The 20885-nt window shown below is 33.2% G+C and overlaps 1 protein-coding gene across 1 annotated transcript in view; it reads right to left on the reverse strand.

Moving 5' to 3' along the window:
• Window positions 1–20885, reverse strand: part of DPYD (dihydropyrimidine dehydrogenase) — an 802527-nt gene that overhangs the window by 309728 nt on the left and 471914 nt on the right. The window contains exon 14 of the mRNA XM_055340016.1: window positions 12317–12481. Coding sequence (XP_055195991.1) covers window positions 12317–12481 — 165 coding nt within the window. The remainder of the gene's footprint in view (window positions 1–12316; window positions 12482–20885) is intronic.

The following is a 20885-nucleotide window of genomic DNA, read 5'->3' on the forward strand; positions in this document are numbered from 1 at the left end:
TTTATAGTATGTCATATAAATTATATATAATTCTATACATTATACATATACACAAAAATTGTGTATGTTATATATGTACAATTATTTATACATTAAAGTATAACAAAATAAATTATATATATTTAAAGCATACAATTTTATGAAATTTGACATGTGTATGTACTTTGAAATGATCATCACAAGACAACGTGTTTATCATGCTCCATGTGTGGGAATTCACCATATCCTTGCCATATCCTTCATTTGGTATGATCAGTTCTTTTAAATTTTATGCAGTCTGATAGGCATATATGTCACTGTGGTTTTAATTTGCATTTCTGTAATGACTAATGATGTTGAGCATATTTTCATTTGCTTATTTATCGTTCACAATCTTCTTTGGTGAAGTATCTGCTCAAATTTTTTGCTCCAGTTGGGAAGGGTTATTTTCTTCCTTCCTTTCTTTCTTTCTTTCTTTCTTTCTTTCTTTCTTTCTTTCTTTCTTTCTTTTTTCTTTCTTTCTTTCTTTCTTCTTTCTTTCTTTCTTTCTTCTTCTTTCTTTCTTTCTTTCTTTCTTTCTTTCTTTCTTTCTTTCTTTCTTTCTTTCTTCTTTATTTCGGTTATTTGCTTTCTTATTATGGATTTGGAATGTTCTTTAAATATTCTGGACATAAAAAAATTATTCTGGATATAGTCCTTCATCAGGTATATAATTTGTAAATATTTTTTCCCATTCTGGTTTATATTTTCACTTTCTTAACAACAGCTTTGGAAGAGCAAAACTTTAAAATTTGAGTTAATCACATCCCCCTTTTTTTTCTTTCAAACACTGTGCTTTTGGTATATATCTAAAGAAATGTTTGCCTAACCTAAGGTCACAAGAACTTTCTCTGATGTTTTCCTATGAAGTTTTATAGTTTTAGGTTTTTTCATTTCATTTCATAGGTTTTTCATAGATCTATGACTATTTTGAATTAATTTTTATATAACATGTCAGATGTGAGTCAATATTTACTTTTTAAAAAATTTGGATATCCAATTTTACTAGTATTAGTTGTTGAAAAGACTGAATTTTTGTTCACTGAATTTCTTCTTTGCAACTTAACCAAAAAATCAGTTGTTCATACAACTAACATGAGAGTTACTTTGAGGCTTGTTATTCTTCATTAATCTATTTGTATATTTATTTTTATGCCAGTATCACTCTATCATGATTCGTGTAGTTTTACAATAAGTCTTGAAATGAAAAAGTTTTAGACTTCCAAACTGGTTCTTTTTTAATAGATTCTGATTACTATAAGTCCTTTGCACTTCCATAGGAATTTCAGAATCAGCTTGTGAAATTCTACCGAAAAAATAATGCTAACATTTTGGTTAGCATTGCATTTTATTTTTATATCATCCTGGGGATACTTGACATCGTAACAGTATGAAATTTTCCAGTTCTTTGAACACAATATAGCCTCCCATTTATGTAGGGTTTTTTAAAATTTATATCAACAATATTTTGTAGTTTCAAAGTTGATGTCATTCTCATCTTTGTCAGATTTATCCCTATGCTCTTATTGATATATTAATATTATATGACACATTTATTTTAGTTTCCACTTGTCTATTGAGAACATATAAAAAGTATGATTGATTTTTATAAGTTTGTCATGTATCTTGTAACCTTGCTAATAAACTCATTTATTATTTAAAGCAGTATTTTGACAGGCCATGACCAGGATGAGGTGAGTTAGACATTCTCCTGGGGTACAGAACTAAAGAGAGTACAAAAAAGTTGGTAATGAAGATATACACTATTTTAATGCAGTATTTTTAAAAAGTCAAATCTGAGAACAACAGCCTGCTTTTGTAAATAAAGTGTTTTTTATTGTTACATTTAATCACATTTTCTAAATAAACAATCACGTCATCTGTGAATAAAAAAGTTTTACTTATTCCTTTGAAATCTGCATATCTTTTGTTGTTGTCATTCTCTTATTTAACAGAAACTTTAGCACAATGTGGAATAGAAATGGTAAGAGCAGATACCCTTAACTTACTTTTCTTAGGAAGAAAATATTGTCTTTCACCATTAACTATGATGTTGGCTATAGGTTTTTTTTTCTTTTTTTTTTTTTAAGATTTTATGTATTTATTCATGAGAGACAGAGGCAGAGACACAGGCAGAGGAAGAAGCAGGCTTCATGCAGGGACCCTGATGTGGGACTCCATCCCAGGATCCCAGGATCACACCCCAGCCAAATGCAGGTGCTAAACCGCTGAGCCAGCCATCCAGGGATAACCTGTTTGTTTCTTTTTAACGCCTTTCACTAGGTTAGGGAATAACTCTTCTATTCTTAGTTTGCTGAAATTTCTTTTAAATTAGAAACATTTTTATATTTCTTTGAATTTTTTGTTGGTTCATAGAAATAATTATACAATTTCTATTGTTGTTATTATGTAGTTTGTCATTTATGTGAATTACAATATTCTCAAATGTTAAACCTACTTAGAATTCTTGGGATAGACCTCGTTTGTTCATGATGTAATATACTCTATGTAATATCGGATTATACTTGTTAAAATTTGTTTAGAACTTTTACATCTATCTTCATGAAGGATAAGAGTCCATACTTTTATTTTCCTGTCCTGTTTTCATCCAGTTATGGTATCCGGGTGTTGGCATCATAGGTTTAGTTGGGAAGTGGTCTCCCTGTTTTACTTTTCTGAGAGAGTGTGTGTAGAACTGGAATTATTCTTTAGACCATAAATAGCTGAAAAAATCTACTCATGAAGCCATCTGGGCCTGTAGTTTTCTTCAGGCAAATGTTTTGAACTATAAATTCAATTTTTTTTAACATTATCTATTGCTCCTTGACTAAGCCTTGATAGTGTGTGTCTTCAAGGAATCTGACCGGTTTACTTACATAAAATTGTTCATAATTATTTTATGATTTTTCTTTTAATATCTATAGAATCTGCAGTGGTGCTACTTTTCTCATTCCCTATACTGATAATTTGTGTTTTTTCTCTCCTTTTTTCTTCATTAGTCTGGATGTTTTTATAAATTTCATTTGTTTTTACAAGAAATTTTGCAAAGCTTTACTTTCCTTGGTATTCTCCACTATTTTTACTTTCTATCTTATTAATTTCCTCCACTGATCTTTATTATATCATCATTTTATTTACTTGGAGTTTAGTTTGTTCTTTTTTTTCTAGTATTTAGGATAAAAGTTGCAGTAATTGAGACCTTTCTTCATTTCTGATATATATATGTGTTTAATGCTATAAGTTTCCCTATTAGTAATGCTTTTATGAATACAATAGTTTTAATTTCTTAGTTTAATTTTCATTCAGTTCAAAATAATTTTAATTCTCATGATTTTTTCCTTTATTCAAAGGTTATTTAGATATTTATTTTTTAAATATCTTGGGATTTTCCCAATATATTCCTATTGTGGTTGGAATACATACCTTGGATGAACTGAATTCTTTAAAATTATTAAGACTTCTTTTAGCATGGTACATTTTTTTCCATTGCTACAATTTTCTCCTATTTGTGTCTTCATATTTAAAATTGTTTTTCTTATAGGCAGTATATGTGGTTGAGTCAAGCTTTTTCATTCAATCTGAACATCTCTGCCTTTTAACTGGGTATGTTCAGACCATTTACATTTAATGTGATTATCAATATGGTTAGGTTTAACTCTATCTCTTTACTATAGCATTTCTATTTGCATTGTCTCTTTTTTAATAGCCTTTCTCTCTTTTTCTGCCTTCTTTTGGTTGAGTACTCTGTATGATTCCATTTTATACCTCTACTGTTGCCTTTTTACTATAATTCTCAGACATATTTTTTTATTGGCTGTTTAGAGCTTGGAGTATACATCTTCAAATTATCACAGTCTATCTTCAAGTGACAAAAAAAAAATTACATAAAGTGTTAGAAGCTACAATAGTATACTTTCATTTCTTCCTCACAACTTTTGTACTATTATCATATATTTTACCTTAATATATTTTATAAACCATATACTGTTATATTTTTGTTTAAATAACCAATTCTCTTCTAAAGTGAATTAAATATAGTTATTTATAGTTACAAATTCTGTATTCTGTATTTAGAAGACAATTCTCTTCTAAAGTGAATTAAAAATAGTAGTTATTTATAGTTACAAATTCTGTATTCTTCATTCCTTTGTGTACTTCCATATTTCAACCTAGCATCATTTTATTTTCTGCCTAAAACATTAAAGAAAATATTTCCTGTGATGCCAATCCCTCAGTGATGAATTCTTTTAGTCTTTTTTGTGTCAAAAAATATTTATTTCACCTGTATTTTTGAAAGATATGTTGCTGAATTTTGAAATCTAGATTAACAGTTGTCATTTTTTTCTTTCAACACTTGAAAGTTGTCGTCTAGCTTGCATTTTTTTCTGACAACAAATCAAAACAGTAACCTCTGTACTTGTTCTTCTGTATGAAACATGCTTTTTGTCTTGTGAAATTTTCTCTTTATAACTGATTTGATTAATTTGATTATGATGTACTCCTTGGTGAAATTTTCTTTGTGTTTCTTATGCGTGTAGCTCAAGTTTCTTGTTTGTTTGTTTGGCAGATGGGGAGGTTTGTAGTTTTATGTAAAACTGGGAAAATTTGGACCAGTTTTTTTTCTTCAAACTTTAAAAATCCAGTGCATACTAGGCCACTAATATGTAGTTGTCCCTGGCTCACTAACAGTATGCTTACTCCCCACTCTCCAACATCCTCCCACTCCTGCATGAATTTTACCTTAGATAATTTTTATTGCCGTATCTGCAAGCTGATTAATCATTTTTCTGCAATGCCTAATATGCCATTAATAACTTTATCAGTATATTTTTCATCTTATTCATTGTAGTTTTCATTCTGGGAATCTGGTTTAGTGCAGCTTTGTTTGTTTTTATCTGTGTTCCATCTCTTGGTTTGGACATATGGAATATATTTGTAAAAACAGTTTTAATCCATTTGCTAGCTAATTTTAACATCCCATAAGTTCTGGCACAGTTTTAATTTAATGATTTTCCTCTTATTTTAGATTATATTTTCCTATTTTTTTACATGATAGGTAATTTTTAATTGAATGCCAGACACTGTGAATGTTATCTTGTTTGGTCCTAGATATTTTTTATTTCTATATTTTGTTTTGAGTTGCAGCTAAGTTACTTGGAGATAGTTTGATCCTTTCAGGTCTTGCTTTTAAGGTTTGTTCGGCATGACTAAAGCAGTGTTCAGCCTATGGTTAATTGTCAATCATAGGGCTTTCCAGTCTGGCTAGCAGGAAGAGTCATTATTCCCAGGCCCATTTAAGAACTGAGTACTTGTCCCTCTAACCCATTCAGAAAGTTCTTTCTGCAGTCCCTCGTAATTCACTTAAATGCATGAGCTTATCTGTACTCTGCTGAACACTCAAGGGGGACCTTCTGCAGGTCTCTGGAGTAGTCTCTGTATGTAGCTCTCTGCTTGCTGGTGCTCTGTCTCGTGAATTCTGGCCACCTTGGTCTCTCTGGACTTTCAGTTCTGTCTCCTCAACTCAGAGAGATCCCTGGGTTTTACTCCCTGAAATGTGGCCTGGAAACCTTCTGAAGCAATGGTAGAGCTCATTTCCTTGGTTTTCTGTCTCCCAGTGACTAGTGCCTTTATTGACTGATGTTTCAAGTTTTAAAAACTATTGTCACATATATTTTATAATTTTTTTTAAATTGCTATTTCAGTTGGGATGGTGAATCAAGTCCCCATAACTCTACCTAAATGACACCTAATGCTTTCTTTTAAGGAACTAGAAATATCCTATCTAAAAAAAAAAAAAAAAAAAAGTCCCCACAAACAAACTTGTCCAGAAACTAATCACAGAACTATGAATTACATTATGTATTCTGATTTATTTTGGCTACTCTTGCTTCGAGGAATTAAATATATTTTAAATTTTCTTTGTTTCTATGCTGATACTAAGAAAATAACTCATTTAAATCTTGTTTTAATTGGAAACTAAGTCAAAAGAATGAATGACATTAAAGCACAGAAGTATAATGAATAAAACACTGAACAAAGAATCAGACTTTACATTCTATATAACGTATAATAAACTCAGGTTCAGAAGAATCACCAAAAAGCATATTTAGTGAGTTTTTAATTTTTTAGTTGGTAATTATTTCTAAAATAGTGACTTTTATATGAACTGTTTACAAATACTTTGAAAATCGACTGGCAATATACTTCAACAGCTAAAAATATACTATTACCTTTGACTTAGAAATCCTTTAGAATATTTCATGAAAACTAATTATTATTTTAAGTAGCAATAAAAGCTAAAAGCATAAAGATATTCTATGCAATACAATTTATAATGGTGAATAACTGCAATGTGTCAAACATGTTACATATAATATCTTACTTAATCTATACAACCTCTGATAATAGTTATTGTTATCGAACAGATAAGGATGTTGAGGTTGTGAGTGCCAATAAACAGCAAGTCAGAGGATATCCTGAGATTCAAACTCATCCTGACTTTAAACCTCATGCCTTTAGCTCTTAGACTCTATTAGAAAGTGAAAACAGATACTTGTTAGTATAATTGGATGTGGATTACTTTACTTCCATCCACTTAACTTTTTAAATTTCAATTACTATTATGATTCATTTTATTTTATTTTTTTGTTGGCTATATCGATCTTTTAAAAAATCAATAAAGTAATGTCATCAGATAACTCTCCTGAACTTTAGCAAAGAAAGGAAGTTGGGAAGTATCTATGTCCTCTAGAGTTCATGGTGTATAGGAGGAAAGGAGTTTCCTGGAGATATGCTAGCCTTCCCTTCAATACCTGCTCTAGCAGTTTCCTAATTTATTTAAAATAAGTCAACCTGGGAATGTGTAAAGTTGACAGAAACAGAGACTTGACAAGCTGAAAAAATTCCAGAGGGAGCCCCTCCAGTGCAGAAATGCTTACATTTCTGTAGGTGAATATCCTCTTCAGGATATGAGGGGGAAAGGGTCAAGGTGATGTTTATGTTTTATAATCTCTGTGATAAGAAAGCAATGGTTTAATAAAAAATGAAAGCAAAAAAAAAAAAAAAGATAAAAAACCCAACCCTGTACTGGTGACTGTTGGACTGACAACATATGTATTATAGTTTTGTCTGTAACAAAATTTTATCTTTCTAAATGGACTGAGTAGGGGGTAACAAAATCCCCTTATTTCTAATGAGTAAAACTTAATTATAAATAATCCAAAGAAAAGAAAGCCTGCTTCTGCTGAGTCAGCCTTCACAGTGCCTATAAGAAGACTGAAGGAGTTATAGGGTGATGAATATCCACTGAATAAGCAGCGAGCATCCTCCTTGCTTTGAGGATATATAGATCCAACTGAACCTCCTGACTCCCTATTTTCAAATACATAACTTAAAATGGGACCAATTAACAGTTCAAACCAAACCAGTCCATGCTGAGTCACTGACATTGTTTTCTACAGTCAGCTACATCCCTGCAAAGCAGTAGGTATTGAGCTATAAAATGTCCTGTGCTGAGACTAATGACAAAATAATGGTTGGCTGAAGACAGACTTATTTCTTTGTCCAATAAAAAGATTTTGTTTTATATTTGAGAATCTGTGGTTAAGAGAGTTCAATATAATTGACCCATCTGAGTGGGTGGGTAAGGGAGGACTGAAATAAATTATTACTCTTAATTCTTCAGGTTCTTTAGAGCCAAGTGAAATACCTCAAGGTGTAATGGAAAGTGACCTCACTTACTAGCTGTGTGACACAAGTGCCCTGTGCGATGCAATATTTCAAAACGTCAGTTTCCTCATCTATAAACTGAGGAAAAACTCTGCTTCACAGATACATAAAGCTCATAGTATAGTTCCAGCACCTATAAAAGGCTCTCAAGTTCTGATACAGGACTTTTATAAATATTTAATGATGTATGTCAAGGATTATGAATGATGCTGCTTTTAAATGCAGAATTAATTGAGGAACTAAATAAAACACACACACATACATACACATACACACACAGAGAGGGATATATATTCATTCTATCCATGCCAGAATTTCTGAAAGGACTGAACTAGGACAGGGCCTAACCATAAATAGCTTTTCTGAAGCTCCCCAAGTGATTCTAATATGCACTCAGAACTGAGAACCACAGGACATAGATTCTGAAGCTGTGTCCATAGTCAATAGAATACAAGAAATTAATGAAGTAGGATGGGAAAAAACTTAGATCTTTATTTTCACTAACCTCCTGCTGAAATTTGGCATTTCCTCATGAATACAATGAACCACAGTAGTACTAACCTGTAACTTTGCACCAACAGAAGCCACAGAAGATCATAATACTGTTGTTACAGATATCTCAAGGTGTCATTGATAGTCACCATTATATGTCAAAATTGCAGTAGTTATTAGATCTGCCACAAGGCTGTGTTTTTAGTGACTTGTTACAGAGGAACATGCATTACTATATCGTATTTTTAAAAATAAGTTTAGCATTCTATTTTAATGCAATGGGTATCCTTTGCAAACTATTGAATTGGGTTTTACACATTCAAAAACATTCTGAAGAAAGGCTTTTAGGCTTCACAAGGGTGTATAAGGATTCCATACAAAGTTAAAAACTTTGTATTTTGAGGCTATTGGTCAGGAAACCACTTTCAGGAATACTGATGAAGAACAACAACTTTGGAATCATTTTGGACTTCATGTGGGCAATGTTGATTTCTCAGTAATGAACTCAGAAAGGGTTTCAGTAGAATGAGGTGTATTATAACAGAAGTATATTTACATATCAATTGTTCTTCCTTTATTAATTTCTCTAACAAAGCCATCACTCCCTTTTCTATCTTCACCAGCTAATTCACTGCTAAATCCCTATCTTTTGCCTAACTCTTACTTTAGCTGCCACAAATGATAGAAAATGTCAGTCATTGTTTGCTAATTCAGTGCATTCAGACAAAATGCAGCATGTATTTTTTGGTAAAAATTTTTTTTTCAAAGCCTAAAATATACTATTTCTAAGGCTTTTGCAATGGGAATGAAAGGATTCACTTAAAATTGATTTCTGTAAGCCCTAATTATACAGTACATTTCATAATAAGCATTGAAAAATCTCAGCTTAGGAACAAAAAAAACCTCTTAGTTAGTAATAATCGTCACTACAATGATCTGTGTGCCAAATTTAATTCACAGATAAATAAAAGGAAACCTTGAAAGCTGGGCAGAAGTCTAATCTAAGTGTGGGCTTTGCTGCAACTGTGTGATAGTGAAGAGACAAGCCCTTACAATGCATTTCAGGGGTCTCGATGTTTTTCTATTCAAGGTGTTCTTCCCACTGTCTCTTCCAGTTCATGGTCAACTGGTGCCTAGACTCTCTAGAAAGAGAGATACTAGCTGCTGATATCAGCTGACCTACATCCCTTCCCCACAAACCCCAGGATAATTTCTTTTTCAGAAAAGTTAGCCCTTGCTTAGAAGCTGCCACGGTGGGTTGAATTATCCGATCTCTGTCATTAAAGGTGGCAGCCACGCACTTGAGAATGATGTGGGAAAACTCCAGTGAGAGTGATAATTAAACTTGGAAAATGAAGGGTCACCTTCTTTCATTCAGCTCATTGGGTTTAGCATCAGAGTAATTCCAAAACAGTAGGGGATATTCTAGTCTCAGCATGGCAATATCTAGGTGCAACACATTATTTCTAGGGGTTCAAATGGGAATGCCATTTTAATTGTATTTAAAATGTTGTCTTTGATATGGGGAATAAAAATGTTAGAGACTAGTTCTAAGAATATAGAAAAAGAATAATGAGTATAATTGAAATGGTGTAAGAATTAGAAAAATAAATGCATGCGTTGTTTTCTCAGTAGAAAAAAGCATTATAGGAGAAGCAAATTGTTTTCAGGGAAATTGAAAAGAACAGTTATATGTGCGTCTTCTTTCTACTTGCTTGTGGAATTACAAAGTGAGTGGTTTCATCTCAGCTTTCTTGTCTACTTACTATAATTTCTTGGAGGCCATTATTTAACATTTCACTCCTGCCCAGAAGAGGGTAGATGGAACTAAAGACAAGCCATTGGTAGGAGTTCTCTTCCAGGAAAACTTTTTTTTTTTTCAGATACATTGGCTTATCTAAATACAATATTTGGAGAAATTACATTCATAGTATTCTTATGTTGCATTCAAAAGTAATATTGAAATTTTAAAGGCCTGAAATGATACTGCAGTAGATGCATTAAAAAATCTCTGTCATTAGGCAGGAGCACAGATGCTAAAAAGCAAGTTTCAAGTTCAAATTCTGGCTTCACTGTAATAATCCCCCCTGATCCATGGGGGATATGTGCAAAGACCCCCAGTGAATACTTGAAACCATGGGTAGCACTGAACCCTCTAAATCCCATACTTTTTCCTATATATACATTTCTACAATAAAGGTTTAGTTTATAAATTGGGCACAATAAGAGATTAACAATAACCAATAATAAAATAGAATAATTATAACAACATACTGTAGTAAAAGTTGTGTGAATATGATCTTTCTCAAAAAAATATGATCTTTCTCTCTCTCAAAATACTGTATTGTACTGTCTTCAGTCTTCTTCTTGTGATGATGTGAGATGAAAAAATGCTTACATGATGAGATGAAGTGAGGTGAATAACAAAAGCACTGTGACATAGATTTAAGCAACTGAATTTCTAAGCATACATGAAATGCAAAATCATCTGCTTTTGGACCCTGGTTGACTATTGGTAACTAAAACCACGAAAACAGTAACTGTGGATGAGGAAGGACCATTGTTAATAGCCGTGTAACCCTGGGAATGCTACTTAACTTCTGTGTTTCCTCTCTGTGAAATGGGGAAGTAACAGTACCTATTTTATAAGATTATTTAAAGACCGAGTGTTAAAATATATAAGGCATTTATCATAGTAAGAAGCATAGTTTAATATTATAAGAGCTCAAACTTATCGTTATTAGGTTATTACATGGTCAGTAGCTAGTATAATACTTAAGGCTCTAGGCCATGTTAAAAATATATTAATTCTTATGGTTGACTTTTTGTCCTTGTCATAATGAGCAAAGCTTCCCATAAGCTTTGGGTCCTTTAAAAAACAAATAACCCAACATAACTGTTATTACAGTTGATTTTATAATGTGAACATAGACATGATTTGCAACATCATTTTTAGAAAGTGAAAAATTCCTAATGAACAGAAGCTATAGATTTCATATGAGTCTTGATAGCTCCCTTCATATTTGAGGGTTTAACTTGAGGAAGGTTAATTATATTCTCTGCATCTATATTTTGTTTCAATGCAAGAAAACTGTGAAACAATTAGGAATTTTTTTAAAACATAAAAAACAGAAACAAAAACTTGGTAGGTTAGACAATAGTATGACAGCAAAAGTCTCTGTTAAGATTTTCTAATTTATCCATCTGTGGGAAAACATCCACAGATTTCATTAGAATTCAAAATATTATTATTTTATTCTTAAGCCATTCCAATTTGTCTTTGAATCTTTTCTACAACATAAAGATACACATTGCTCAAACCTCAACTTCCATCCATCACCAGCCCTAGGAAAGTAAATGAGAGGGTGGAGGAAGAATGAGTGTTTTTTTTTTTTTTTTTTGTGTGTGTGTGTGTGTGTATGCATATGTGCATTGAGGTGAGGGAAGGGGAGGAAGAATGGATGGATGACATCAAGGACAACTCTAACCATCTACTGAAGAGAAAATACCATCTCCTGGCAACATGTAAAAATCCATAAAGAAATGAAACATGTGTGATCATTGTGCACAGTACTTTTAAAGAAAGGGCTTCATAAAAAAAAAACAGCGATTCATTTAGTATAAAGGTATTAAAATTATTTGGTAAATTATTTTCTATTGAAAAAATACAAACACACTATAAACGAAGATATTCTGCTTATGCCTCAGGTTTATATTTAAAATGATTTATAGTCTGCAATTTCTTCCTAAGGTCATCACCTTCATAAATACTAGCCACATACGGTGAAAATCAACTCAATAAAATGAGTATTTCATTTCTCTTCCTCCTGCTTATGTAGATACTTCTTCCATCTGCATAGCACCCATTTATAACAAAGCCTCACATTGTGCAGATTTTTATGAGTTCTTGAGCTTTTCTTTCTTTTTTATCTTTCTATGCATCAGCAAAGCAACTGGCAGATTCTTTAATAAAATATATTATACACATTAATATTTATAAGCCTATGAATTGGATGTTTAAATAAACATTCACCAACTTATGCCAATTCTTTTGTTTTAGACGTTAAATCACACTTACATTGTCTGGAAAGTCAGCTTTTAGTTCAGTGACACTTTGACACCAATATGCAGCCGTTTTTTCACTGATGAGCTCTATATTCAGGAAGGAGCTTTGTCCAGGGCCATACATGGGGCCAGAGGTAGTCCCCCGGATGATTCTAGGTGAAACATTTGTCACGATGTCCTGATAAAAGAGTAAAGATATTGGGTCTCCTTTTGACAAACAAAAACTACAATCTTTATTCCCTGCTCGTTGCCATATGATAATATTTTACGAAGTCTTTCTCACATTTTTACAGAAGAATTTTTAAAATATATTTTAAATTACACATGAACATAAACCACTTCCAAATGAAAGAGTAAAATATTTGTTAGCTTTATTTAAATTACCGCCTATAATTGTAAGGTTAGCATAATAAAATATAGATATGTAAATTAATTTACACAGGTTTGGGGCATACATATTTTATTTTGTTTGCAATTAAATAATAAATAAAAACCTGAGTAAAATATAAGAATATCATTTCAGTCTATTTAACCCAAATACCTCCAATGAAATTTTAACTCCAATGAAAACTAATGTTTTGTAAAGAAAAAAATATTTTTCTTAAAAATTAATTCCAATGTAAATCAGCCAAGGAGTATATATTACTACTACTGGCTCATCAAACTTTAATGCATACTCTAACAAATGGGGGTCAGTCAGCTTACCTACAGGATTCTAACTATAAATTCACATTCAATGAGAACTCAGTTCTCCCAAGACTGAAATGAGGATATCAATAACTTCCTGATAACTATAAACAGTAAACAGTCAAATTAACTTGCTTGTTAAGTGTAATTAACAATGCACAACTGCTTCTAAAGCTGTATTAACAAAGAAGAGTAACATTCTTACGTTACTAAAAACTAAAAAGAAACAAAGAAGAAAAATGTTTCTTTAGCCAACTTCCAATTAAAATTAATTTTGAGTAAAGGTCATTTAGTTAAGGATTTATCAGAATTAGTCATTTAAGTACCCCTCCTCACCATCTTGTCACTTTTAGTGAGATAACATGAACCCCCATTAGTATATAGCAATTAAGGTCAATTTACATATTTTAATTAAGAACCACCCCATATAAAACAATTAGCGTAATAGGCATACTAACTGGATTTCATAACATTTGGACGTTTTTCCAACTAGATAGACAGGAAACCTTAATTAGCATTAATTAGTGCTGATCTGCATATGTTTGATAAGGCATACCCTTGCCACAAAAGATTATTTATTCCTGAATCTGCCAAATGCTACAGTTGCAGAGGATGAAAGGACTTTTCTTCACATTGCATGTTAATTTCTGGTAATTTACATTCACTTTTACATTCGAATTAGTATATTATAAAATAAATGGTATAAATGTTACAATAAGCCTCCTTAAATATGTACATTTTTACTTATAGGAATCCTGCCAGTTAATGTTTTACTAATTAAGCCATTCCACTTCTATTGTAATTGTGGGCAATACCACCAGCCTTACTTTGATTTGCTATTGTGAGAAACAGTGTTCCACAATCTTATAATGGGTAATATGACAAGTTGAGTCACTCCAGGAAGCTCAAGCCTAGTGAGTCAAATTTCTATCTTGGCAAATGCTTAAATGTGTGCTTTGTACCCCTGCAGGTGGCTTCTGTGCAGCTCACCCAGGTAGGTACTCTTTCACTGCCATGGTCTGAGGAGACAATTCTAGGAATAAATAAGGCTAGTTTTCTTCTATACTCCAATGTTGAAGAGCCATACTCTTTAAGCCTTGAGGTCCTCATTTCCTCTGCTCTACCCCCTATCCTAAAAGCCCTTCACCTACATACATCCAATGTAGGCCACAGATTGTGCGCTGCATAGAAAAACTTGGCCAATGAAGGGAACAGAGTCCTCTTTAAGTTCATCAACTCCCATGGCCCGGCACTGAATAGTCCCACAAATGAAGGGGCACCTATTTTAAACAACCATTTTATAATTTAGTAGCACCTCTTGCTTACTGAATAAAACTCATTAATGTTAGCAGTACCCCTGTTCCTTCCCATTCTTCAGGTCTTAGCTTAGACTTCAGTCCCTTTGAAAAACCTTTCGATCTCTCTCCAACATCATCAAGTCTTAATAAGCTGACTTAAGCCACCATAGCATTATATACCTTCCCCAATTGGCATTCATAACACCTGCATTGTGACTGTCTATATTCTTGTCTGAACCTTCCACTAGAGTGTAAGGTATGTAAGAGGAGAAACTATCTTGTTTCCTATTACATGCCCAGCTTCTAGCCTGGCCTTTAGTTCGAATAATGTGTTTTGGAGAAGCCTAGCGCCAAGACCCTAGGCACTAGAATGGGTCTTGTCCTGAGGCATGGGAACTATATAGGATTTATTGCTGGCCCTATTCTGTTGCTGAACAGATATGTGGATTTGGACTTATATTCAAATTTCAGGTACTGGTTCTTTGCTTAGATTCTTTCCTATTAGTCTGTTACTGTAGAATTGGGGACTTTCCCTGATAGCTCAGGGACCCCCTTCTCTGACTACAGCTAGATCCTACCACCAACTACAGCTAGATCCTGGTAGGAGTATGCTTGACACAGACTGTCCATTACTCCACCTTTCTCCTATCAGCCTACTGCAGAGCCTTGATGACAGGAAGTATGTTTGAACTTCAATGCCCTGTAGCTTCTAAGATTTCCCTGATTGTTGGCCTTAACTTGCTGGGTTTATCTGATCTCTATGATCCAAATACAACGACTTTGTTCAAGTACAATCTGACTTCAGGGTTTTTCTGAGCCTGGCGGATGCAAATTCCTAACCTGGTCCATGGCTACCTTGGGGATTTGATTTCTTAGCCAATGAACCTATTAGGATCTTAACCAACTATAGTTGCTTCTTGTGTTTGAACCCTACTAGGACTAGGCCCACATCTTCACGGTATGCTTAGATTTTTGTTTTTGTTTTTTTTTTTTTTTAAGATCATAAAATGAGAAAAAAGACACAGAATGGAAGAATTGCACCCATACTGAGTAAGGAAAATCCCAATGGTCCAGTTATTCTAAGCCATATGCTTTTTCACAGTAACCTTCCTCATAATAATTAGGTCAACAACTCACGATGGTGAAAGGGTCAATAAACTGACAAGATTTATTGGAGGATAGTCAAGCAAATGCTTCTTTTTTAAAATGCCCCATATTAGTGGTAACTTAAAAACCTAAGATTTTGTCATTAGAGATTTTTCCTTCATGTACTGTGACTTAAGTTTAATTTTAATATTAGGCTTATTATATTTTTCTCTTCTATAATGTCATATTAAACTCTAAATATACCATGGGAGAATTTTCAAAGATCAAATTAACAAAGATTAAACTAACAAAGGTCAAAGAGGAAGTGCAAGGAAAATCAAAAAGGAAACTTCATTTACTTTATAACATAGGTTGCTTATTCCTTTCTGTTGATTTATGATAGGCAGTGTGTCTCTGAACAGGTCAGTTTTCTCTTTCCTTAATTCAAACAAAGAAGAAAGATCCTTAAACAACTCCCCAAATTACATAATGTCTACTGTGTAAAGCTTGTCAACTATCAGTGAGACAATTTTTGCCATTCTAGCAATTTAAAAATTCAGCATATTCCAAATGCAACAAAAGTGCCCAGACTCCAAGATTATCACCCAGTGATAACTCAGTAATAGAAATTTTATTCTAGGTTTTCTTTCCCAAATTCATTCATATTTGCTACTTTTGTCAAAAAATCTCCACTGACTTAAGACTTCTTAGAATTGCTAAATTAAGTGGAAGATGACTGAAAATGGATACAACCAATTAATATTGGTTATATGATTATACAGTCAGAGCTTCAATAATTGGGCAGTAACTTACTAAAGCTTTTGAACTGGGAAAACTAGAATTTGAGCATGATTTTATAAGATAATATTTTGCTTTAATATTTAATAGCTAAATTATATTAGCATTGCTTAAGGGAGTTAATATAACAAAATAAACATTCAGAATATTTAGAACAAATGAGTTCATTCTCTATAACACAGAGGATGAATTACCATAGTTCTAATCTTCAGTGCGTTAACAATATACAGATTTCTAAAAATTGATGTTTATAGATAAGGAAACGTTAGGTGATATCTCTGTTTTATGTGATATTGTGACTACCATTATAAAATTGAATGTTAGTGACCACTTAACATTTGAAGTGATGCTAGTGATATTTCAGTGTTAGTAAAGAGATTTAAATGGTAAACAGGCTGATTATATTTGCTTGTTTAAATTCAGTTACTTGACTTCTCTTATCCACCCCCCCGAAAAAAAAAAAACTATAGTGTTTCCATGGTTACCACTGGTCAAGATAATCACAATGGCCTCAATGAACAGAAAAAGAAACTTTGCAGCGATGTCTTGGAAAAAAGCTAGGAAAAGAACTGGGATCCAAAAAAGTTGAATGAAAATGAAAAATACAGGTTCCAGAGTGAGCCACAGCTACTGTACCACAACAGATTAACTTAAAATTTGTTGAGTGAAAAGAGTAAACTGTCAAAAGATATACAGAATATGATCCCTAAAACAAACAAAATAACACAACATACTGTTTAGTAAAACATATTTATATGAACAAATATAAAGAAGAGATTATGTAAAAATAATTCAGGACAGTGGATGCCAGGGGAGAATTGGGGACAGTGGAGTAAGAATGATTCTAAAAGTAGTGATATATAATTTTAAAGAAGTTTTACTCTTGAACTGCAGAAACATAATGGCAAAATGAGAAATCTGTTTAGTGAACTTTATGGTATCACAGTGCATAGTGTTATGAGCTGCAGAGAAAGTTTTATTGGTTTACCTGAAAATCTGTCATTTAAATCTTAGGGGTAAGTTGTTCCTTTTTTTTTTTTTTTTAAATTTCCAAAACTCTGCTCTAAACGGTTGTTTTTGTCAAACAAATCTCTTCACTAATTAGTTTTATAAGCTAGAATTTCAAAAATTAAATGTACTCCATGACAAACTGTCTTCTAAAATAAATCACTTTCTATTTAACTGGGATTTATCTATACATTATTCCATAATAGAGGACAATCATTTTGCAAATAAATCTAACAACAAATATCCTGTTACATAATATGGTCCTATACTATAAATCTGGCATACTGCTACCCTGGGAATAGCAAAAAGTAAAATAAAATTCAACAGTGGCCCAGTTTCCAGTGCAACTCCACTATTATGAAAGAAAAGAACTCTTTAACATTTTATTTTCTTCATGAACTGAGTATATTAATATTTGATTACTCCCCAAAATAAATGTTATAATGGTCAGAATAATCTCTACTTGGTTGTTTTGGAGGGTCAGAATGGGTAGGTTGAGAATTTTTTCTTAATACATCAATTTTTCCATTATAGTGCCTTATATAAAGACAGCACTCAAAAACCTGAAATTGTGACAAAATTTATCCCTTTGTCATTGGGAACTTTAAATCTGTCTACCCACATGGAAAACACAGTAAACAAGAGTAACAGTGTTATCTAGACATACAAGATAAATTATCAGAGAAATACTGGCATTGAAATTGTAGAAAAAACAATAATTCAGATTTTTATAGCACAGATCTTTCACATACATCATTTTATTTGATCTTCATGATTCTATCATCATGCTGCTAATACTAAAACTAGGGCCTAGAGAAATTAAAGGGACTTGTCCACTACTGCCCAGCTCTAGTGAGCATTAGAGGTAAGACGAGAATTGAGGTACATTTATGTGATATGAATAAAATCAGTGACCACTTAACATTTGATTCAGGTGATACTAATTAGCACTAATTTTAGTTGTAAGAAAAACAAGTCAATTTAAACAATTTTTTTTTTTACGGAAATGGAATGTGATATCTACTTGAAGGAAAAGGAATAATTCCCATAACTGAAAATGCATTTCAAAATTTTTCTGTCTCTTTTCTCTGCTTCTTTTTTCTTTCTTTCTTTTTATTTTTATTTATTTATGATAGTCACAGAGAGAGAGAGAGGCAGAGACACAGGCAGAGGGAGAAGCAGGCTCCATGCACCGGGAGCCCGATGTGGGATTCGATCCCGGGTCTCCAGGATCGCGCCCTGGGCCAAAGGCAGGCGCCAAACCGCTGTGCCACCCAGGGATCCCTGCTTCTTTTTTCATAGCTCTTCATTCTTCCCTCTTTCTATAGAGGGCTTCCTCTGTTACAGTTCAAGTTCATATGATAGAACCATCAGCCCCTGACAGGTTCTGGTTTATAAGGTATACGTATAGTCACGCTCAAATCTTGTAATCTCACAGGCCCAATTTTACCCTGGTGGCAGAGACTCTAATGGGTTTCACTTGGGTTTGATATTTGCCCCTTGTCTAATTAACTATATCTAGCAGGGTAGAAATAAGGGTTCATGTATATGCTCATATAAACAAATACGGAGTAATCGAGAGCTAAGCAAATAGTTTTAAACGAGTCTTTAAGAATCTACTACCCTGGGACTAGTCTTTGCTAGGTTCACCTTAGAAAGCTTAGGAAAAAAATATCATATGGTCATTAATAAAGTATAATTACCTAGGAAAGTGGATGAAAAATGGACAAAATTATTATCATATAATGAAATGAAACTTCCCACAGTCTTGAATAAACCATAACAATCCATTTCCTATTCCTGTGGGCCCAAACTTTACTAGATCAAAGTTGTAAGAACTCTTTAAAAACTCCTTCATGTTTTAGGTTACATTGGCAATTCTGTTATTCCAGCATGGTGGTGTGCTGAAGACTGCACAGACAGCCTGGTGTACACTCAGTCGCAGTCTCATACTGCACTGAACTGATTGTGTAAGATGGGTAGGAGGAGAGGAGAAACAACATGTTGTGTTCTACAATGAATAGGAAAACAATTTACAACCTGATTAGGAGTAAAGAGGGGAATAAAGAGTAGAAACCAAATATACTGAATGCCTCCTACGTGTCAAGGAAGGTTTTTTACTCACATACTCTCTCGAGCTCACGTGGATCAAACATCTCCCACCTCTTAGATGGTGTCAAACATCTAGAGGATTTGGTATCTCTCACAGCTCAAGTACGGAGATTAAGTTTTTGAATTTTATTTATGTTTTACTAGTAAAATTTTCAATCACAGACTTGTGTAGCTTTTTGTCTTTCCTCTTGCCCTTTTCCAAAGAGCTTATAACTTTGTAAATAGGACACCAAAAAGAAATTTGTTTTGCTCTTTGACTTTCTCATCTGTCAAACCGGCTTCACTATATGCTTCACTATATGACAGAGAGGTTGTAGGGTCTTAAGTGAAATATTATAGCACATATCTGACATGTGGAATTTGATAAATACATATTTAATCATTCATCAGCTCATCAGCTTCAGAAACAGTCAAAACAGAAAGAGTTCAGGCAGGCACCTGGCCTTAACTTGTACATGGCCTGAAGCTGACAAAGCAACAGGAAATGAGGATGGGAAGATTGTAGAGTTGGGTCAGATTAGAGAGTCCTGAATGACTGTTTTAAGGAGTTCAAACTTTTTTCTGCAGGCTTTGAAAATCTATTGTGTTCTGTCTCCTATTCAAGTTATTAATACCAATAGCTCACAGCAGCTGTGCATTCACAGAGATAAGTTTTACAAGGAACAGATGAAGAGCTTTTTCAGAGCTGATATCAGATGGATTAGAACGTGATTAATCAACAGACAGACTGATTAAATTATTGGGTTCACTGTTCAGATAAGAGGTTTTGGATACACTCTGCCAAACTGTAATTAACTTAGAAATTTCTGCTGGCCTGCTTATAAGATGATCATGTGATATGCTTTGAAGAAATCTTTTAAGGCCCAGAACAGCAGCTGTGAAGGTGTAAGCATGAGTCAGTTTTAATAATTACTAATCATCTCCAAGTATTAAAGCATAATTTTCACTGAAAATGATAAATATTTGTAAAAACTTTATTTTTTATAACTTGTATAAATCCTCTGGTTTTACTCTAGAAGCCACTGGAAGTGAAATGGCTATTATTTAAGTAAGAAGTACCTAAAAGAATCAAACGAGTTTTCCAGTTCTGCAGTATGGTTAACAAGATAATGAGAAAAAACTCTCATAGTACAGCACATTAAAAAATACTGGCCAGGGATATGAAAAAAAAAACAAAAGATGAACAACTGAATTGGTGTCGAAATTAGGAAATTTCTTTGAGATCAAAAATGACAACAAAACAGATTCATAATGACAAACTAACTATAGGGTGGTGTCTGCTGGCCTCTGGAGGCCTAGAGCCTGATTCCTAATGGCTCATACACACCTGAGAGAGCAGAAAAAGTCAGGACCTAACCATAAGGTAGGACAAACAAAAAGCAATGCTCTCAATTTGTGGTATAGAAAACCACCAGAGGGGAATGGTGGGGTAAATGTCCAATTTAGCCTTAATTATGGATGAAAAAAAAAACGAAGTCTTCCTTAAGATTTCAAACTTGTGTGGGCTGCAAAACTTCAAGTTGAAAATTTGGTTTAAAGGTGGCTCCTGGAAAAAAAAAAAAAGAAAAGAAAAAAAGGAGGTGGCTCCTGGTC

This window comes from Nyctereutes procyonoides, unplaced genomic scaffold (genome assembly GCF_905146905.1).
Source record: "Nyctereutes procyonoides isolate TBG_1078 unplaced genomic scaffold, NYPRO_anot_genome, whole genome shotgun sequence".
Classification (NCBI taxonomy): Eukaryota; Metazoa; Chordata; class Mammalia; order Carnivora; family Canidae; genus Nyctereutes; species Nyctereutes procyonoides.